Below are 19,647 nucleotides of genomic sequence, written 5' to 3' on the forward strand. Positions count from 1 at the left end.
CCAGTACTTTGATCACAAGCGCCTGAGTAAATCTCTGTTTTGCGAAATGCACTTCGCTTCCCAGAGGTGTCTCTAAGTAACTCGTCCTTGGAGTCACGGCGGATGAGGCCCAAAGCGCCGAGCACACCCATCGTCACAGCAAACAACGCGGGCAGCCCTCAGCGCACCCCCGCCACGCGGGGAGCCGGCTCTGAGGGACGGATGCCCTCTGAGGGCAGAGGCATGGAGCTGAGGGGTGGCGCGGAGTACAGGACGGGTGCGTGATGAACCGGGCGACCCCGAGAGGCTGCGGGACGCCCACAGCAAAAACCACGATCCCCGGGCGTCCCCCGCTCGGCAGCCGCCGCGCTCCGCCCGCCGCCCGGGCGGCACGGGCCCGCGCATGCGCCGCGCTCGGGCCGCGCCCGCCTGCCCGTGGAGCCCGGGGGGCGGCGGGGGGAGCCCCGCACGGCCCGAATTCCCGGGGTGCTGTGATCCCGTGCCCAAATGTGCCCTTGTTTTCCTCTGGGACTGTGACGGAGGCTGGGAATTGAGCCCCGAGGTACGGCCGGGTGGGGGGAGCCTCCGGCAGGGCCTGCGAGGCAGGGGTGCTCGGTCGGGGGCAGAGCGCGGTGGCTCCGCGCCCTGGGCCTGTGCGGCGCTGCTGCCTCACCTGGAGTGACACTCATTGATACCGGGAAAGCAGCTATTTTGGACGAAAATGCTGTAATTAAGGATAGGACGAGTTAATTGCACACTTCTGTACAGCACACTTCTAATGAGCTGGCTAAGGATTTGTTTTCCCCCTTTTTCCAGTTTATTGAAGACGGGTGTAAAGATTGCAATACTGGTCATTTGCATAACGTGAAAATACAAATCCTGAGTTGTGAGGGAGGAAACCAACTATCTTCCTTCTTTTACTACTGAATAAATAAAATGTACTGCTGTTATTCTGCTAGTTTAAAATTATTAAAATAGTATTCCTGGCTAATAGGTCCTGCTGTTATTTTTCAAATTATGTTTAACGTTCCTGTCCTGTTTCTTGTCATTTTTCCGCAAATGGTATGGGCTAGATGTGTTTTGTTGGTTTTTGGTTTCTTTTTGCTGTTTTTCTAAATAACACTTACTAAATTCAGCTTTTAAAAATTTGAAAATGTAAATGAAAATCTGAAAGTTTTCAAAAGTAGTTGAGTGCCTATGACGTCTGAAGTCTGCTTTTAGGCATGGCTGCGATGCAAACAGTGAGCACTGTGATCAGTGGACCCTTAAATGCACCATACATGAATATCGCAGTCATTTTCTTAAGGATAGTACAGGACTGGAATGTGTTGCAAGTAATATTTATTTCTTTTTTTCTCTGGTTTTGAAATAATATTTGGCCTATCTCAGAAAGGACTAATTCAGTCGTTTGCTGGTTTGTATTTTGCTGTTTGGTCTTGGCCCTGATCTTACAAAGCACTAAAACCAGACATAATTTGAAACACAAACAGGCCTTCTGGATATGCAAATTTAAATGTGTGCACTCTCTGTAAAATTGTGGTCTTTGTTTATATCTGTACGTGCTTTGCTCCTGATGTGTACTTTGGTTCTGCAAGGAAAATAGAATTTAACTATAAAAGCTTCTCAATGCATCATTCACCGCTCTTGAGTCAGAAATAAATTCTTTCTCTTAAAGTATTGCTGCTGTCACTGGATGTAAAAGTTAAGATTGTTCTTAGTCCTTGGAGTTAGGAAACAGAACTTTCTCATGTTTGCAAGCCCGCAGAGGAGAGAGAATTGATAGTTAGAGGGTTGAGCTGAATTGAAATGTCATTTACAGTTGTTATGATACACAGAGCACTAACTGGAATTTACCTTTGCTTCCACTACAGGGATGAGACATTTATTTTGTTTTAGTGCTGGCATAACAAGCTCAAGGCTGTGGCTGTTAGAGCAGCTCGTAACAACATGAGCGTTTAATTGGTATCTGCAACTTAAGAAACCTACATACCCAGCCTTACTCTTCCCTGTCACCCCTGTGCCACTGAGGCCAACTCTGGCTTGTCCTTGCTTCTGATTACCTTGGCTGGTGAGTAAGAAACCTAATAATTTTACTTATGTGGGCAATAGTTCTGCTTGAGTAGGGTTTTTGTAGTCAAAATTTTGTCAGACTTGTAACTGTATTTTTTGTGTTTGTTTTGAAGTACAGGGAATAACATAAAATACTTAAGTGTTTCTCTAGCAATTAAAAAAAACCAAACAATTTTTTGGAATTTAGCATAATATACTATGTGAATAATTTTTTTAAAATCCCTTAATTTTGTTTGTAAAATTGGTGTCTTTAGATCTTGTTCAGAATAAATTACGTTTATAATTCTTTATGTTAGTATTTGGCAAAAAAAATCTTGGAAGATTTTAATATTCTGTAGGGTTTATTAATACTGTAGAGACATAGGCGGTAAACTTATACCAGTGTGCAAAATTACTTGACCCTAAAGCAATAGGAATGTATTCTTGTAGGTCTGCAGAGGAATTCTTTGTTTCTCCAGGAGGAGTCAGTCATGGCTGATGACTCTCAGAGGAACTTCCGCTCAGTGTATTATGAGAAAGTGGGGTTTCGTGGAGTTGAAGAAAAGAAGTCGCTGGAAATTCTGTTAAAGGATGATCGTTTGGGCAAGTTGATTTCACTGTTTGCTCTATTTCTTGGTGATTAGGGGCTGGGGAGGGAGTAATAGAAAATGTTTACCTGCTGTGCTTAATTCTTATTTAAGTTTTGCATCTTTTGCCAATAATCCCTCAGTTAGTGCTAGCAGACCTTTGATTTTCAAAGATCTGGAAATCTGATTTTAAAAACTATTAAAGATTTGTCAGCTTGCTTATTTATACTTCTTTCTGTCTTTCATTCTCTGTGCCCAAGAAACTGCAAGATTTTTAGGGAAAGCAGTTTTAATCTGAGAATGCATCGCCTCATGCTGTCAATTCCATCTAACTTCAAAGCAATGAAGATGTTATTGCTGTTGGTCCCTGAGGAGTGCCACATCTCTGGCAGAACAGAAAGATTAATGTTGTCCCTTTAAAAAAGGCCTTAATTGTTTTGACAGAGACATGCTTTACAAAAGGCCTGTAAAAATGGTCCAGTTTTCCTCCTGATGAAACCTGGAGTAGTTTTACTGTAAATCAGGCCAACATGAAAGCAGTGAAAGCATTTGTTGATAATACGCGGTGAAATAGGGAATTTCAGTCTGCAACTAAAGTTTGTCATACTTAGCTGGGTTAGAGATGCAAACCTATTTATAACCACATTTAAATTTGTCCTGAATTTCTTTTCACTTCATTTCTTTACAGATATCGAGAAGCTTTGCACATTTAGTCAAAGGTTTCCTCTTCCATCCATGTATCGTATACTGGTGTGGAAAGTGCTTCTAGGTATGAATTATAACATGGAATGTAGAATGTAGGAAGGTGCAATTTTTTATCCTTTTTATTTGTTGTTGTTTTTTTGTTTGGTTGGTTGGTTTTTTTGGTTTTTTTTTTTTGAAGAAGTAATGACAGGATTATTCTGTATTACGTTGCCTACTGATTATATATTTAGCCAACTTTTGTATCCCCCTTGGATGCACAATGGCAATTATAAAACAAGTTTTTGAGAACTTTGCTGAAATGTGTCTAGGAGAGTATGTTTCTGTATTTAACTTTGTAACCCTATCCAAGTACATTTATGAAATGAATTTGAAATGTCAATTATAAGAAGTCATCGATATCTGATAAGATACTCAGTTGTGCTCCTGAAATAACAGACAATTAAGTTGAAGTAAAGTTGTGATTAGTTTTAAACTGAGTGAAGCATTTAGTACATGATTATTCTAAAGAGAAGCTTTGTGTTCTGCAGAATATTGTTTTCCTATGGTTTTTGCTGCTGGCTTTGAATTGTATTTTCCATTGAAGAAGATACAAGGCTGAAGACAAGTTAATGGTATCCCCAGAAACTGTAAAAACCATAAATAGATTATATTTTCCTAGAAGTGCGCTAGTCAGATGACTAATTAAAAAGTACTAATGACTTTGCTCTAACTGGTCAAGTACATTGGTTGACTAGATGCAAGATAATGTCCACTTGGAGACAAGAGGGGTTTAAAAAAATCTTAATTTTTTAATTCATTTTTCCCCTTCCAGTTTTTACATTTTGAAAGTTTTCATATTCCTGATTGTGTGGATTTGTAAGCCATTTTTTGGCAAAGGTAGTAAATAAACAGTGCACAGAAGGGGTAAGATCTAATTCAAAAGCTTGAAGTTCTTGGCATTGAACTTACAGAGTAGTCCTATTTGATAAAAGGCTCAGCCATTAAAAATATTACTGTACCCTGGGCACTAGTGAAGTAGTCAGCATCCTTTAAAATATCAGTAGTGGGAAATATAGCATAGGAATTTTGGACAAGCAACTCAGTACAGAATCCTTCAGCCAACACTATAATAGCAAAAACGTCACTGCAAAATTGTGGCTCACTGCAGAGCCAGGTCTTGGGCTGTTTTAATAAAGGGTCTGTGAATCATACAATAACACAAAACCCCTTCTGAATCAACTGCTTGGAAGATTATACTGGTTCTAAAAAGTATTTTGTATTTTAAACCCAGAGTGATTAATTTCACCGCATGAAGTTGTTTCGGGGGAGGTTTAGGTTGGGTTTCAGAATAAGGGGCGATTGGGCACTGGAACAGGCTTCCCAGGAAGTGGTCACAGCACCAAGCCTGACAGAGTTCAAGAAGTGAGCTCTGCTCTCAGGCACGTGGTGTGATGCTTTGGAGTGGTCTTGTGCAGGGCCAGGAGGGGGACTCAGTGGTCCTTGTGGGTCCCTTCAAACTCGTGATTTCTGTGATTTCAAGTAATCACTGTCATTCTGTGACATGCCTTGGATGAATAGAGGTTCAGGGACTTTTCTTACACTGCATTTCAGTGTAGCAGTTGTTAGAAAAGCTGGTATTGAGAAGGGCAGTGCAAAATATCTCCCCCTGAACGGTCGGAACCACAGCCCAGTCTTTTTCTGGTGGGACGTGTCGTGTGACTTCTAAATAATGTTAATAATTTAAGAAAAGGAAGTCAGTCCTGTCAGCAGAACTCTCTCAGACATGTAATAAGGCTTGCTGATGTCCCAGGTTGCGTGGTGTGTCAGCAATGCCTCTGTTACCTTCCTGTTCAAGGATGACTCATGATGGTTTCCAGGCACCCCTCTGTTGTTTCAGCTTCGTTTTCCCTGCCTAAGGTTGTCCTCTGTGTTTGAGGAGAGCAGTTGGCAGTATGTACATACAGTTATGATGTTGACTCTCTTTTGGCATATCGTGAAAAATGTCTTGCTTTCTTCCAGCTTTTGAAATGCAGGCAGGTTTGCAGCTGGAAAAGAAAAGATAATTTTCTGTCTGATGTGCTTGTTGTTCAACTCAGCCATTTCATGGTTTAACACTTGGCAGGGATATTTTTTTTTCTTTAAATGAGTGGTAAAAGGAGCAGGTAGCTTGTTTCAGAGCTGACTTTTGAAGAATACTTTGTTCTCATAGGCTTCTACACTGGGAAAAATTCTGCTCCCCTAGCGATAGGGAAATAGCATTTTTTTGCCTAGGTGTATGTATACATTTATTTCTGTTGAAGTCTGTGACAGTTCTGTTGTAAAAATCAGTGCATGGCAAGACCCTTGAGTAAGGGGAATTGATTCAATGGATTGCTTTTGATTTTGCATGTTATTTTAGGGAGATTTAATCTGGTACAATGAGTAGACTTTTCTGGCAGTAAAGTAATTAATACTGCAGTGGACAGTATATTGACATTAGTTAGTTGCATGTATATATTCTCTGTCATCAGAGTGACAAAGTGTAAAATTTGAGAAAATGAACAGCTAATATATATAAAAATCACTCTACACTGACTTAGTTTTCAAAATAAATGGAAGCTGGGCACAAATATACACCTAGTACTGTACTGAAAACTAGACAGATAAAAGTAACAAGTAAGACTCCTCTTTTACAATTGCTTATATTTTTTCTTTTAATTTAAAAAATATAATTTTTTTTAATTTTTTTTTTTTTTTTAGGAATTATTCCTCCTCACCACGAATCTCATGCTTTGGTGATGAAGTACCGGAAGGAGCAGTACTGGGATATTCACCACGCTCTTCGTGTGATTCGCTTTATTAATGATTCTACCCCACAGGTTGATGTTTTCCTCCGCATACATCAACTGGAATCAGGAAAATTGCCTCGAAACGTAGCTTTTCCATTGGTCAGTGGTGTTTCAACAGTCTTTTAAAGACAGTACTTTATTGAACTTGAAACTATAAACCAGTGGGAAACTGAACTGTTGGTCACCCCACAAATGCTTATAGATAGACCAAGTAAGGTGAATGCAAAACAGAAGTACGAGTATAAAATAAAGAATTTTAGTCAAAGTGCTTTTCTCTTTTCCTTCCCCTAAGTACTTAGGTAAGACTTTATGTCTTAAAATCTCTTTTGTGCATTTTTCCTGATACGTTTCAAGCCTTTTGTACTCCGGGGCACTTCAGTTTCTTTTTAGCACTGACATGAAAATGACATCACCTCATTGTAGCTCATAGGTTCTTACGTTCCTGGAACAGGGGTAATCCAGAGCCTGTACAAGCAGTGATTTAATGCAAGTTGCAGCAAATACTTAAATCACTTGTTTTTAAATCTAGACTTCAGTGTACTGTCCTCCTTTTTTTCTTAGTCTGAATTGACCTGGGCTTCTGTCAGGTAATGCACAAACTCTGCTGTTCACAGTGTACACCCATATGGTTAAACAAGGCTGTGCTGTGATGGTAAATTAGTACTGTGATGGTAAAAACAATGTGTGGTTCTTTCTTTTTTCCATGACATAGGAGATGAGGAATGGAGCCACAGAGCTTATTAAGTGTATTTTGTCCTGTAGTTAGTTTATCTGTATTCACTCTAGCCCAGCTTAATTTGTAATTTTTCATCTGTAATCATGAATTTTGACTAAGTACTTAAAGAAAAGTTCCAAATAAAAAAAGTTGAAGTTAATACGGAAAATTCAGTAATATTTAGAATTGGAGGATTACCTGCAGCATTCTCTTGTCAGAGGAGGGAATGTTTTCATACCCTTATCGTTTCCTAGGAATGTGGCCATCCTATCCTGCAGATTTCCAGTAGAGAAATTTCCTTGATCTTGGCATGTGATGCAGTGGGCTGAAAATTCCTCCCTTCTAGAGCAGTGTTGCCTTCTGAGCAAGTGTTTTGTCGGTGCATCTCAGAGCTGTTCTCAGCACTGTGGTGAGGTTTCATAGCGATGGTGTTTAGCAGAGCCCCAGTCATTGGCCTGTAACTCAGGTTTGTTTTGCTGTTGCAGAAAGCATTTGTTCTCTTTTCAGTGCAGTCACTTTCCCCTTAAACTTACGAGAGGTTACTCTTGTTGGTAATGCAGGTGTTTTATTGTAGAGGCAGAGGGAGATGAAGAGATGTCAGATTGATCTAAATATTTTGAAATGTTTGAGTAACAATCGGAAGTCTGCTGAGTGTTTTGTGCATTTGAATGCAGAGAGTTCAGGTAAGGATACATGTGTATTGGAGCAGTCTATGTGGCAGAGATGTATCCCAGTAGTATTTAGGACCTTCTATACACTGAAGCATGTTTTGGTTTTAAAAGCAAGACAAGTCTTACTTGCTCTGTTTTAATAGATATCTGTCATCATCGTGCAGCTGCTGCCCGATCTCTTGTTTAGTAACATCAGAACAGCTTTTCATGTATGTTGATTCCTGTTTTTTTCCCAGAGCAGAGCAAAGGAATATAAGAATAATTTAAATTAGCATAGTCCAGTACTTCTCTGTAGATCACTTCTTTTGCTTTGTTTTTCAGGAACCTGAAGATGAAGTGTTTCTTGCTATTGCTAGAGCAATGGAGGAAATGGTAGAGGATCCTATAGAGTGCTATTGGCTTGTCAGTTGCTTTGTGAATCAGCTGAACAGCAAGCACAGAGATTCGTTACAACAGCTGGTAAGGAAAAAGGAATTTTTTTTTCTTTTTGCAAGGAGAAGCAGTCATAGAAAGCATTAACACAGGGAGACAACTGGAGAATCAGAAGTGACAGTCTTGGATTCTGTTCCACCAGCTATTTTGAGAATAGGGGAGGAGTGCTTTTTGCATTGTGATTGTGCTGCCCTGTCTAATGTAACATTAGAAATGGTTTTTGTTTGCTATGTGGTAATTTTCAATTACCTTTTTTACCTAAAGGTTACATTGTATCTAGTTGAATTATTTGTCTCGCAAATTGGTCACTTAGAAGTTTTCTTTAAACAATTAAAAATGTCAAAAGTGAAGAACATCTTGATGTACATCTGCTACTGTTTAGGCTGCATTTCTGGCATTCATGTGGTACTCATTGGATGACAGACAAAGCACAGTTTTGCTTTATAAGTGGAGCAGAGTACTCAATCTTCAGAAAAATAGTATGCTGCAGATCAAGTTATAATAAAAAATGGAGTAGATTTTTGTAACACTGACAATTTAAACGCTATCACAGAATATTAATTTTGAATGTCTCTCTTCCTGATTTATAAAATGAAAGTTTGATTTTAATGTGTACTTACCAAAATTATGAAAGTTCTTGTAATTCATCAAATAGCTGTAACAGATAAGGACCTTTTAGTTAACAATATCCTAAAAAGTAAAAATATCGAGTACATGTGCACCAGCAATTGCTGAATAGAAATTTGCTGGGGAAAATTATGCCTGCCCTTGTTAGTTCTTTTGGAACTAAGAAATAATTTTTAAACCTACCTCCTGTTTCTGTGGGTGGTACATTCAACTATACCAGTTCAAAGGAGAAAGGAATATTTTTAAAGTGTGTGATCGCACGATGTGGTGTAAAGAGTGCCAAGTGTCTGCCTCCCTAATTTTTTTTTTTTTTTAACACAATCAATGTGCCAAGACTCAGTAGGTGAGAATATTGGCAAAGGAAGTGTTTTCTGCCTTTAGCAGTTGAAGTCCTTAGCAGTTTGCCTAACTATGACAAAGCATAAAGGTAGTAAAGAATTTATGAAAATGCGTATTGTGATACATTAAAATCTAAACAAGATGGAAAAATTATCCACATGTTTATGCCTTAAATACTTAGGGTTTTTAAACAATAAATCAGTGTCCAGTTTTTAATGTGTTGCTCAGGGATTTGCTCTCAGAATTGATTTTTTGGGTTTTGCTGCATTGTGTGTAGATATTTCTTGATGTGTGCTAAGGCAATTCGGTTTGGGGTGAATGAAACTCAATTTTACTTGGAAGGTAGCAGTAATTAGTGCATGTTAAATCTCTACATTGCTTGAAGCTCTGAAACACCTCCTTACATTAGGGAATACTGCATATCTTGGAAGTTCTGCTAGTGGTCAGCAATTTCAGGAAGCTGAGGTTGTTTCTTGAATTAAGTTCATGATTAGTTAATTGTGAAAGTCGGTAACACCTGTATTTTGTAGCAACTAAAAGAATGAAGGTACATTATTTTGTTACATTGCTCCAGTTGAATTGTTGAAACAGTGCTTGTCTTACAGTGTGCATTAACTATGAAGGTATTCTGGTGTGAGTTACCTAAAATTTTCTGATTCTTTCTCAGCCAAAAATTTTGGAGCAGTATTTGAACATTGAAGATAACAGACTACTGATGCACCTGAAGGCATGTGCTGCAATGAGCAAACTCCCCTATGATCTTTGGTTTAAAAAGTGTTTTGCAGGATGTTTACCTGAGTCCAGTTTACAGAGGCAAGTTCTTTTTCTTTTCTTTCTGTTTGTAACTGCATAGTAATTTCAGCTTTCTGTCATCACTAGCAGGCAAAGAGCTTTCCATACTTTATCTGTAAGATTATGGTATTAGCTTTATTGCTAACTTAAAAATGGTAAAATTGGAATTAATTCCCCTTTTTACTGATGCAAGATAATCAGTCTCTGTGTGATTGTGTCACCCACTGAAAATAAAAAGGATGGAGCTAAGTATACCAGCTGATTCTGTTGGACACTTAGTGCCTCCTAGGATGCAGAACTCCAAACCCTCTGTCAGTGTTACATAGCTGAATGGTAGTCAGTTTTTGGGCTTTTTGACAAAAATCTGTGCTTAGGGAGTGATTGTAGTATTGTATTAGTGTTAGATGAAAAAGATTTTGGGAATGTGTATGGGTTTTGGCTGGGATAGAGTTAGATTTCTTCAGAGCTGGTATAGGGCTGTGTTTTGGAACACAGGGATGTTTTAGTTCCTGCAGAGCAGCCCTTGCATGGCATCATTCTGCTCCTCACCAGCAAGGAGGCTGGGGGTGCACAAGAACACGGCTGGGAGGGGACACAGCCAGGGCAGCTGACTCCAGCTGGCCCAAGGGATATTCCATTCTGTGTGCAGTCATGCTCAGCAGTTAAGCTGAGGAGGAGGATGGCAGGTGGGAGCATTTGCCTGGGGACTTGCTGGCCATCGGTCGGGGTGGTGGGCAACTGTTCTCAGTTGCATCACTTGTCTCAGGTTTTATTTTCCTCTCTTTGTTATGTTTTTCTTCTCTTCCTTAGAATTTTTTGGAAATTATTACTTCTTTCTAATTATGAAACTTTTTTTCTCCACCCACAAATTTGTTTCTTACTTCTACCTTTGCAATTTTTCCCCCCTCCCACTGGTGGAGGTAGCAAATGAGTGGCTGTCTGCTGCTCAGTTGCTGGCTGGGGTTAAACCATGACAGAATGTTTATTTTAAAAAGTACTAGGGCAAGTTGAATATTACAAAGTTAATGAAATTATGGATTATATTAGGATTCTACAGTTACAAATAAGTTGTTGAGCTTTTAAAAGGGAAAAATTCTTGTGCATGACACTTCACTGGAGGGCTTTTGAAATGAAGCTTGTATGATTTCCCTAATTCTGCTGCCTGAGAACCCTTGGAAAGCAGGAAATTCAAGCTCAATGTAGAGAAACATCTTTCTGCATTAACCAGAGTTGCTGATAGCTGAACAGGACGTGGCACAGAGAAAATAATGGTGTCATTTTCAGCTGTCTGAAAACTTTGAGAAGTAATAATGTTCAAGGGAAACTTTACTTTGAGGTAATCTCAGGACGTCAGTGGCTAAAATAGGAACCTAGCATGGAAACAGTGCTTTGTAAATTGCTTTGTAGAAAATGCTTTTATGGTGGTAAAGTTGGTAATAATCTGAATAGTGGATGCACTGTTTGTTTATCTGGTGCTTCTTGTTCTGTGGAGGAAAGTGGAAAATGGCTGTTCTTAAAAATGTTTTATTTACCCTGACAAGAATAAGGAGATTTCAGGGAACAAGCTGTAAGATTAGAAATCGTGCTCTCTGCTCTTGTTGGACCATGGTCTTTGAGATTCTGTAGGTTTTTTTGTTGCCAAGGTTTATGTTTGAGAGGAAAAACCATTTTGTGAAGGATTGAGACCTTTAGGTGCAACAGGGCTATTGTTACATGGCAAGTTCTTCTCATCAAACACCTATAAGGCTACAAAGTAGTCTTGTCTGCTTAGTGATTGTGTGATGTGGTGATTGAAAGCTTTTACTGCTTCTGTGACTGCAGAAATTATGTAAGCATGCATAGTATAGAGTGTTTATTACGGTTTAGAGCTCATGTTTTGCTACTGGATCTTATGGCTGTGGACAAGAGCTGAGGGAGGAATTTGTATCAGAGCAGATTTGCTCTTGGAAGATGAAGGGTTTTTTAAAAATTCCTGTTGAAAATTGAAACTTGAATGGAGCTGTGTCATCCTGATGGTTTAAAAGGAAAAATCTAGATGAAGAATTTTGATTTCATATTTCATCTTGCAAGAATATTTGGCTTCAAATGTCTACCATTTTGAATTAGTTTTATTTACATGAAATATTTTTGCCTAATCAGTATGCATCTTTAACATTTCCATATGCTGTTTTACCGTAATGAAATAGAATATTTTGATTACCTGAAATTTCTAATACTTTTTTCCCCCTGGAAAACATCAAAATTCTGGCTTTTTATATCACTCTGGAATAAAAACAAATTCCAGTGTTGGTACTTCTGACGGCACAACAATCCCTTTTCCTAGCAATTCTTGTGGGAACATGATGAAAGTGCACTTTTTCTTGGCAGTTTAGGTTTGTGAATTATTCAGTTGTAATCATAATGGCCTTATTCGCTGAGGAAATAACATACTTCATGGGTAGTGTGTGACAGATGAACTTAATTAATGCTTGGAGGTTCAGTTTGGATTAGGATCTAGAAGCCCCAGTGCTTATCTGAAATGCGTCCAAATGTCAGTGTTGAAACTGCTGAGGTTTGAAGGTCTCCAGTTCTCCTGTGAATTTTACTTACTTTCTTGTCAAGTGAGAGATTATCTGAACACAGTCTTTTATGATTTATTTTCACTTATGATGTAGCACTGCATTTCTCAGAGAGGCTGCTTGCTTTCTATGAACTGTAGTCTTCTCTGTCAAGCAGATAAATCTAAAATTCATGGTTTTGTTTGTTTAGTTTTCTCTAAGGTGTACAAGACTTGCACATGCTGTGCAGAAATTTTACCTCATAATGGTGAGATGAAGTTGCACAATACCAGTACCTGACAGACTCTGCCTTCAGTATAAATACTGTATAAATAGCACACTTCAGGTTACACCATAGGTAAAATTTATGTATCAGTTTAATTTAAGTGGGCTTGGAAAATACATACAGACAGGTTTCACATGGGAACTTTTGCTTTGAGCTTATGCAGTGTCTAATACACTTAGCATATTACATGATGAGCTTCTTAACAAACTTCTTAAAGGTGTCACATTGGTAAAAGGGAGGAGCAGACCATTCCAAAGACTATGTATCCCACCTGGAATATAGACAGAGTGCTTTCTGGAATATGAACCAGCCTGTAGCAGAAGTTTGAGAGGCACAGAAAGGTGTGTTTTCCTCTGAGACAGGGAGAGAGCTGAATCACACCTTTGTTTTCATACTCAGCGCTGCTGTTTTTTTGATTTGTGCAGCAGTGTATTTGCTCATCTGTTTGGTAAGCAAGCCCATGTGTGGAAAGCTTTCCAATGGTGCTGTGAGGGCCCTCAGCTGGAGATGCCTGCTCTTAAACCTTGGGGTCCTGTTTGTGGCTTCAGCTCTACAGGCAAAATGGCCCTTTGGCTTCCAGTTTAATCTGGCATTGTCAGCGCAGATGATCCAGCAGAAGCAGTGCGGCTTTGCAGTTGTAATTGTGAATGAGCCCGGCGTTTTTTATGGCCTAATGATGCCACTCACGTATCAGGCCCCTGCCTAATGTTGTTGGTACTCTGCACTGAAGCCTTGGCATTGGCTGGCCAGTGTTAGGTTATTAGTCTCTGGCAACTTGCTAGTGGCAAAGTATTCCGTCATTCTCCTGAAATCATATGACCTTCAAACTGGCACTACTTCATGTATTAATATAATTCTGTAGTTTTACATCTGTGATGTCCATGCCCTGCATAAATTACATTTAGTTGTAATAATGTAAGTCATTTGTTAATAGAAGCAACAGAAATATGGAAAATGCCTTAATTTTACTGTGGAGCAGGAGGGCATAAAAATGTGCTTGTGGGCTGCTACTACGGAGGAACTTCATTGAGTTTGTCTCACTGAGCTGCTTCCCAGGTCTGCAAATGAATGGGCACAAGGTCATGGTAGATCAGGGTGAGATTTGTGTGAACCTCATCGTGTCCCTCCATGCCCAGTTACCTCTGGAGGGACACCCAGAAGTGCAGGCAGAGGAGAAAGCATTTGATCTTTTTAGATGTCTCTTGTCTGGATGGCTGGAGGACTAGAACCAGGCAATAAGGCTGAGTGTCTTTACCCTGCAGCCTGGGGAGAAACTGTGAGGTTAATGGTAATGTATCAGAGAAAGAGAGAGCAGCAGTGCTGTGATGGCGCTTGTGTATTACTGCACTGTAGTGCCACAGGAACCTCAGAGAGTGCCTGGAGAATGGCATCCCTTCACACACGGGTGCACACGGAGTGTCATATCTTGTCTATAGAAGAGGCTCGGTGAAAAGTAAATGGTTTCATTTGCATAATCCTTGGCATGCTCTTTGCCTTTATAGCTTCCCATTTATTTTTATTTTTCCTTGTGGTTATCAATACTTCTTTGCTGTTCAAGAAACACCTGCAAGAGTGTTCCTGTGGTTAATTGAACGGTTGTGTTTTACAGAGGATGATAGTCACACAAAACAGTGAATTTTGTTCAGGACATGTATTTCTTTTTCTGCATTCCTGTATAGGGCTGTAGGCAGGGTTGCATGATGTTTCTCTTGTACTTTCCCCCTCTCCAGGAGTATCAAAGAATAGGTAAAAAGTTGCAGTAAAGTTGACCTTAAATGATTGCTACTAAAAAAGTGAAAATAGGACACCTGTGTATACACAATGTATAAAGACTGGTGTATTAGAATAGGATCATCAGAAAATGTATTTCCTTGAAACTGCTGTGGTTTCTTTCCACTTTTGACAGTTTATGTTGTTGTTCCTGGCTCTGCTGGTACAGACAAGGTGCTGACTGTTCATCACAGTGTTGCACAGTCATTCCCGATTACTGTCACTGGTGGAGTTGTACTGAGAGTAACAATAGCTGGAAATGTTAAGGGAAAAACACTGCAGCAGACGCAGCTGGTTAGTGCTGACATCTCACTCACATTTCTGTGCACCATCTTCCAAAATTTGTTAAGACACTGGTGATTTAGATACTGCATCTGTTTTGCCATTGTTAAAACATTTGTTCTGGAATCAGACTAAATAATGCAGGAAAACAATAGAGTGTTTTCTGAGCATAGCATGTAACCTAATGTAATTATGGAGACTGAAGTCAGAAGAATTGGAAGCAAAATAATGAAAGGAGACTGGATATTTTATAATAGGATTAGTAAGTTTGTTTTCAAATTAACATGAGCTTTGATATGAACTTTAAAAATTATTTCCTGTTTTTGAGATCTGCTACTCTCTGTAATTGTCACTCGTAATTACAGTTGTGATGCACATGGAACACATGGAGAGGTTTTTCTTGTGTTCTGAACAGATGTGTTTGTGAAGGAAAATGCTGTAGGAGTAAACAGGGGTGACCTGTACAGTGTGGAACAGAGCTGTTGTCTCAGTCTTCTCATATCCTTGCCTAAAGCTTCCTACACCTGACTTCAACAGCAAATATTTGCAGGGATCATTTGTCCTGGGATGCTTGAACCACAAATGAAGCAGTAAGGTTTTGATTTTGGATTGTGTGTTGTTCCTGTCCCTGTGAGGATTATACTAATTGCAAAGGGGAAAGAAATTGGCTGTGCCTTTCCTTCCCCCCCTCCCCCCGTCTAGATCTGTCCATGTGGGTTTTTTGGTTCCTTCTATTTTGAGAATAGTCCTGAGGATCTACACATTTGTGTTTCTCCTTTTTTTGTTTTAAGTTAAAATCTAGTCCTGTGTTTGAGTTTGTGCCTGTTGCCTCAGATCCCTTCATTGGGCATGGTTGGAGAGTGCCTGGCTCCACCCTTTTTGCGCTCTCCATTCCAGTTTAGATTGATGAGATTCTCCAGATCCCTCTCTTCTACAGGTTGATCAGTCCAAGCTCTCTCACCATTCCTCCCCCTTCATCACCTTAATTGCTCTCTTGGCTGGGCTCTCCCCTCTTAATTCCTTGTGTAAAAGTGTGATCCTACACTTCATTTCAGCTGTCAGAGTTCATGTCATGCCTGTGTTGTGCTCTCCTGGCACTCTGGGCTGAAGGGCAAATTCTTCTGAGAGAGGTCATGTAAAAATTGAGTTGTCCCTGGAAGGAGCACACCCATAGATCCAAAGTTGTAGATGGGCTACAGAAGATGTTTTTCAGTTGGTATTACTATATTCAGAAATTACAGAGGACAGTGTGTGATCTTTGTTCCTCCATGTTTTTATTTGGAAGGAGAAATAGTTTGAACAAGTGCCAGAAGGAGCAAGAACTGTAATCCTCAGAAACTCTTTCTGACACAGCTCTTAAAATTCAAGAACTAAAAATAATGTGAGCCCATTAAAGCTGCCGTCTGACAGATGGTTTCACACTTTTTTGTGCAATCTTTTATCCCGAGTCTCTTGAGCTGGGCCTGAGAGAGAGAGCTGCTGGATGAAGGATGATTTCAAATTGTTGCAGGCTAATAGTAGGTTTTGGTAGTGATGATCCATTTTAATATTCATCCAAGTTCTGTTGCTGAAGCCTTTGGACACCTGCCCTTCAGGTTTTACTGAAACTGTGAGATCCACGTATGGTTTCACACGAGAGGTAGGAGTGCCTAGGTATTTCTGAGAGTGTCTGCACAGTGGATTGGATTGGAATACTTAATAGTTGTGCCTTGTGCCTAATTTAAACATCATGGACTATATCCTGCTGATAAATCATATTTGTATCTCATACAGCAATGACCTGCTTGAGATGCGGTAGTTCAGTGTTACATCTCTTTGAATTTTTAGCAGCTTAGCTGATTGAAGAGTACCTTTATTAGGCATGCTAATGAAGTTAATTTTTTTTTTTTTTTTTTCGCACTAGGGAAAATTCTCATCTTTACCTCACACTCTGGTAGCTGTGTAGTCCAGTGGAATAGTTGTTACAGTCCGGGCTATTAAGCCAAGATTTGCATTTTGTACTTGAGCTTGTAAACAGTTCAATTTCTAAACAGCAACAGACCATATCAGTACGTTAGAATTACTGCTTGCCATCCCTCTGCTCTGTACAGATTGAGGAGTTGATAAAATGTCTTCTATTTACCCTGACCCAAATAATTCAATACATTGCTGTTGTTCAGAAAAATATTCTGGATAGAGATGGTTGTACAAAGGCTGTTCTAGCAGAGAAATAAGCAGATAAACACTACAGTGATGATTACTGATTCCTTTTCACTTTCTCATAGGGTTTGGGACAAAGTTATAAGTGGATCTTGCAAGATTCTTGTGTTTGTTGCTGTGGAGATATTATTAACCTTTAAAATGAAGATAATAGCACTGAATTCTGCAGAAAAGATCAGACAGTTTTTGGAAAATGTAAGTACTCTAATTATGCTTTGCATTACCTTTTATAGCTTATAACTGTTTCAGCCCGAATTGCTTGCCTGCTGCAGGTGTACCAAAAGATATTACATTACTGAGAAGAGTGTATCAGTGCCAAGGTGAAGGGAGAATGCTCAGCAATGAGAATAATAACTTTTTCTATCAGGAGTTAAGGCTTCCATAGAATTGAGTGATTTTTAGGCTTGGGGAATGCATTATCTATGTACAGAATTAACATTTCTTGTGATACTAAGGAGTTTTTCTCTGAAAGTAAGTGCAGGTCAGGTTAGGCTAATTTTTCTGGAGGCTTCTTAGAAGGGTTGGTTTCTGGCACCTTTTTTTTGCATCTTGCCTGAATGCAAATCTGTAGACTCAATGTGTGTTTTCTCTTGATGTGAGGAGGGGATCGTGAACCTGACCCTGAGCCTTCCTGATGCTGAATAGTAATGAGGCATCTCAGCAGGGCTGTAGGGTCCCAGTGTAAGCCAGGTGAGTTGTAGGAGTTTGTGGTCATGGATAGGCAGTGTGAGTCATGCCTGGTGTCAGGGATGTGTGAAGTGTGAGGTGCCTGCTGTTTACCAGCATTTTGGAAATGAAGGCTTTTTGTCCAAAACGTGGATGTAATATGGCGTGTGCAGGACAGAGGGATGGAGGGATGAGAGGACAGGGAGATGGGATTCTACTTTCGTTTTCTTTTTTACAAAGGGATAAAATCTGACCTGGAAATTCAAAACCTTTATTTGAAACAAAGCAATCCGAATGGAGTGCTCTGACCAGGCAACTTGCCCCGATCTTTTGCAGATTCCTCAGGACAACACCGACGCCATTGTCAGCAAAGCTGTGGATCTGTGGCGCACGCACTGCGGGACTCCAGCACACTCAGTCTGAGAACTCTCTTGGCTTGTGACTGCTTGGGAAAAAACCTAACTTTAGAAAAGACATTTTACCACCCTTCCCCTATCCTAGTGTGATGTTCTTCATTAACCCTTTTGTGTAAAGATGCTGTTAAAGCATGGTGACCAATATGTAAATATTTTTCAATAAATATAGATGGAATGAAGATACTTAGTGGTGGAGTGATGACATCTGAAGTGTTACCTATTCATCCAGCTACAGTATTTCGGTTGCACAGTGAGCTCTCTTGCTTTTGCAGAAGTAAAATTAACTCTTGAAGCAAGGTAAATAGATTTACTAGTAATTTAAAAATGTTTCAGTATGCCATCTTATACTTGATATAACTAGTTACTACTTGAAGGTAGTGAAGTAGTAAGTAGGTACAGTGAATTTACTAAATGCCAGCCTCCTGGGTGGTGAGCAAGCATGCTTTTATCAATGTAATTGTACTCTTTTAACACTGTAAATTTTCAGATAAATGAAGCTCCCCAAATCTGAGGTACAGGACATCACAATGACCAGGGGTGAAATCCTTTTCTGAAGTGTTTTAAAATTCTTTCTTTTTATCTGTCAGACAGTGGCTGTATCTCCTTTGTTCTTCAAGGAAAATATTCTAGAGAAGTGGATCTGTGCAGGTGTGGAGAAAATCAGTGGGATGATCCAGTGTAATTGAGAATTACAGCCCAGTAATAACCAATGCCTCTGCTGAGTGCTTGGCTCAAAGCTGTTGTAATTTGATTCTTGCTTGGTTTAGATTTCAAAATTAATTCAATGCAGAAATGTAATTCATGGTGTAAGTAAAAGTAGAGTGATTAGCCATAGATAGAGATTTACTGGGGAACTGATCTTTTTCTTGTAGAAGTGTAAAATTCTATTTCTACCTCTTGCATAGACAGGAAATTGTATGCAAAAATGTGTTGCTTAGCTGTTATTTGACTCAAATTGGTGCTTAGTGTGCTGAGTGCCAAGGATGCTCGTTGCACTTGAGAGAGTGTGTTTAGCTTGCACTCGGCGTTGTGCAGACTTGAAATGCTTTAGAAACTTTTGTTTTAAACTGGGTCAGGTTTACCTTGCAGCACATTAAGTGGGAAAGCCTGGGACTTGTCTAGGATTACCCCTAAAATCCTGGGGAGATGATCTCTGCTGCGTGCTGAGACCTTGCTGTTGGTGCTGCTGGAATGCCCCAGTTCAGCCGGTTCAGGAAAAGCATGTTTGTGTCTGCTTTGGAATCCATTGTCGTGCCTGCGCTGTGGTGTGATCCATGGAGTTCACTTTGGATGGACCATTGTTTTCCTAGTGCAGGCACGGGAGCTGGGTAAGGTGCACAGGAAGGACACAAGTTCTGTTAACAACAGCCCTGCACCCTGTAACACTCAGTGCACAAGTGTTTCAAATGATGGCCACGGGTGCAGTGTGAGAGGCTGCCCATGTGAAGGATTTCCCCTGGCTGCACTGCCAATTCACACCCCCCCAGAGGTGTGGGTGCATTACTGGGGCCTTCACACGGCACATTACTTGGTCATTTAAAAACAAGCAGCAATGACACCGAAGGTGTTCAGCTGTTTCAGTCCTGGAAGGGAATCAATAACTCATATTCTGTGAAGAGAGGTGCACTGAATCAGGATTAGAAATGCCAGTCAGTGTTACTGCTTCCAGGCTTGCCTGTGAATGTTCCTCCAATTACTCTTTCCCTGAAGGCTCCAGAAGTCTTTTTTTTTCAATTTAAAGAAGCCTTTCTCTATCAATAGGCAGGCCTGGAGCTGCACAGAAGAGAG

The 19,647-nt window shown here is 40.0% G+C and overlaps 1 protein-coding gene across 2 annotated transcripts; it reads left to right on the forward strand.

Annotated features, from left to right (window-relative positions):
• The first annotated feature begins 414 nt into the window (after nt 1-414).
• LOC121340427 (TBC1 domain family member 7) lies at nt 415-18,042 on the forward strand. Of its 2 annotated transcripts, none has more exons than XM_041413166.1 (9): nt 415-541; nt 1,851-2,047; nt 2,479-2,631; nt 3,304-3,384; nt 6,039-6,226; nt 7,835-7,972; nt 9,579-9,724; nt 16,843-16,972; nt 17,780-18,042. In XM_041413166.1, the coding sequence occupies exons 3-9, from the start codon at nt 2,520-2,522 to the stop codon at nt 17,864-17,866; spliced, it is 882 nt and encodes a 293-aa protein (XP_041269100.1). In that variant the 5' UTR covers nt 415-541; nt 1,851-2,047; nt 2,479-2,519; the 3' UTR covers nt 17,867-18,042. The 2 variants fall into 2 exon arrangements, with proteins under 2 accessions (XP_041269100.1, XP_041269099.1); XM_041413165.1 differs by having other exon boundaries at nt 2,508-2,631.
• Nucleotides 18,043-19,647: the final 1,605 nt, after the last annotated feature.

The sequence above is a fragment of the Onychostruthus taczanowskii genome, unplaced genomic scaffold, assembly GCF_017590055.1.
Source record: "Onychostruthus taczanowskii isolate IOZ18803 unplaced genomic scaffold, ASM1759005v1 scaffold40, whole genome shotgun sequence".
NCBI classification, from domain to species: Eukaryota; Metazoa; Chordata; class Aves; order Passeriformes; family Passeridae; genus Onychostruthus; species Onychostruthus taczanowskii.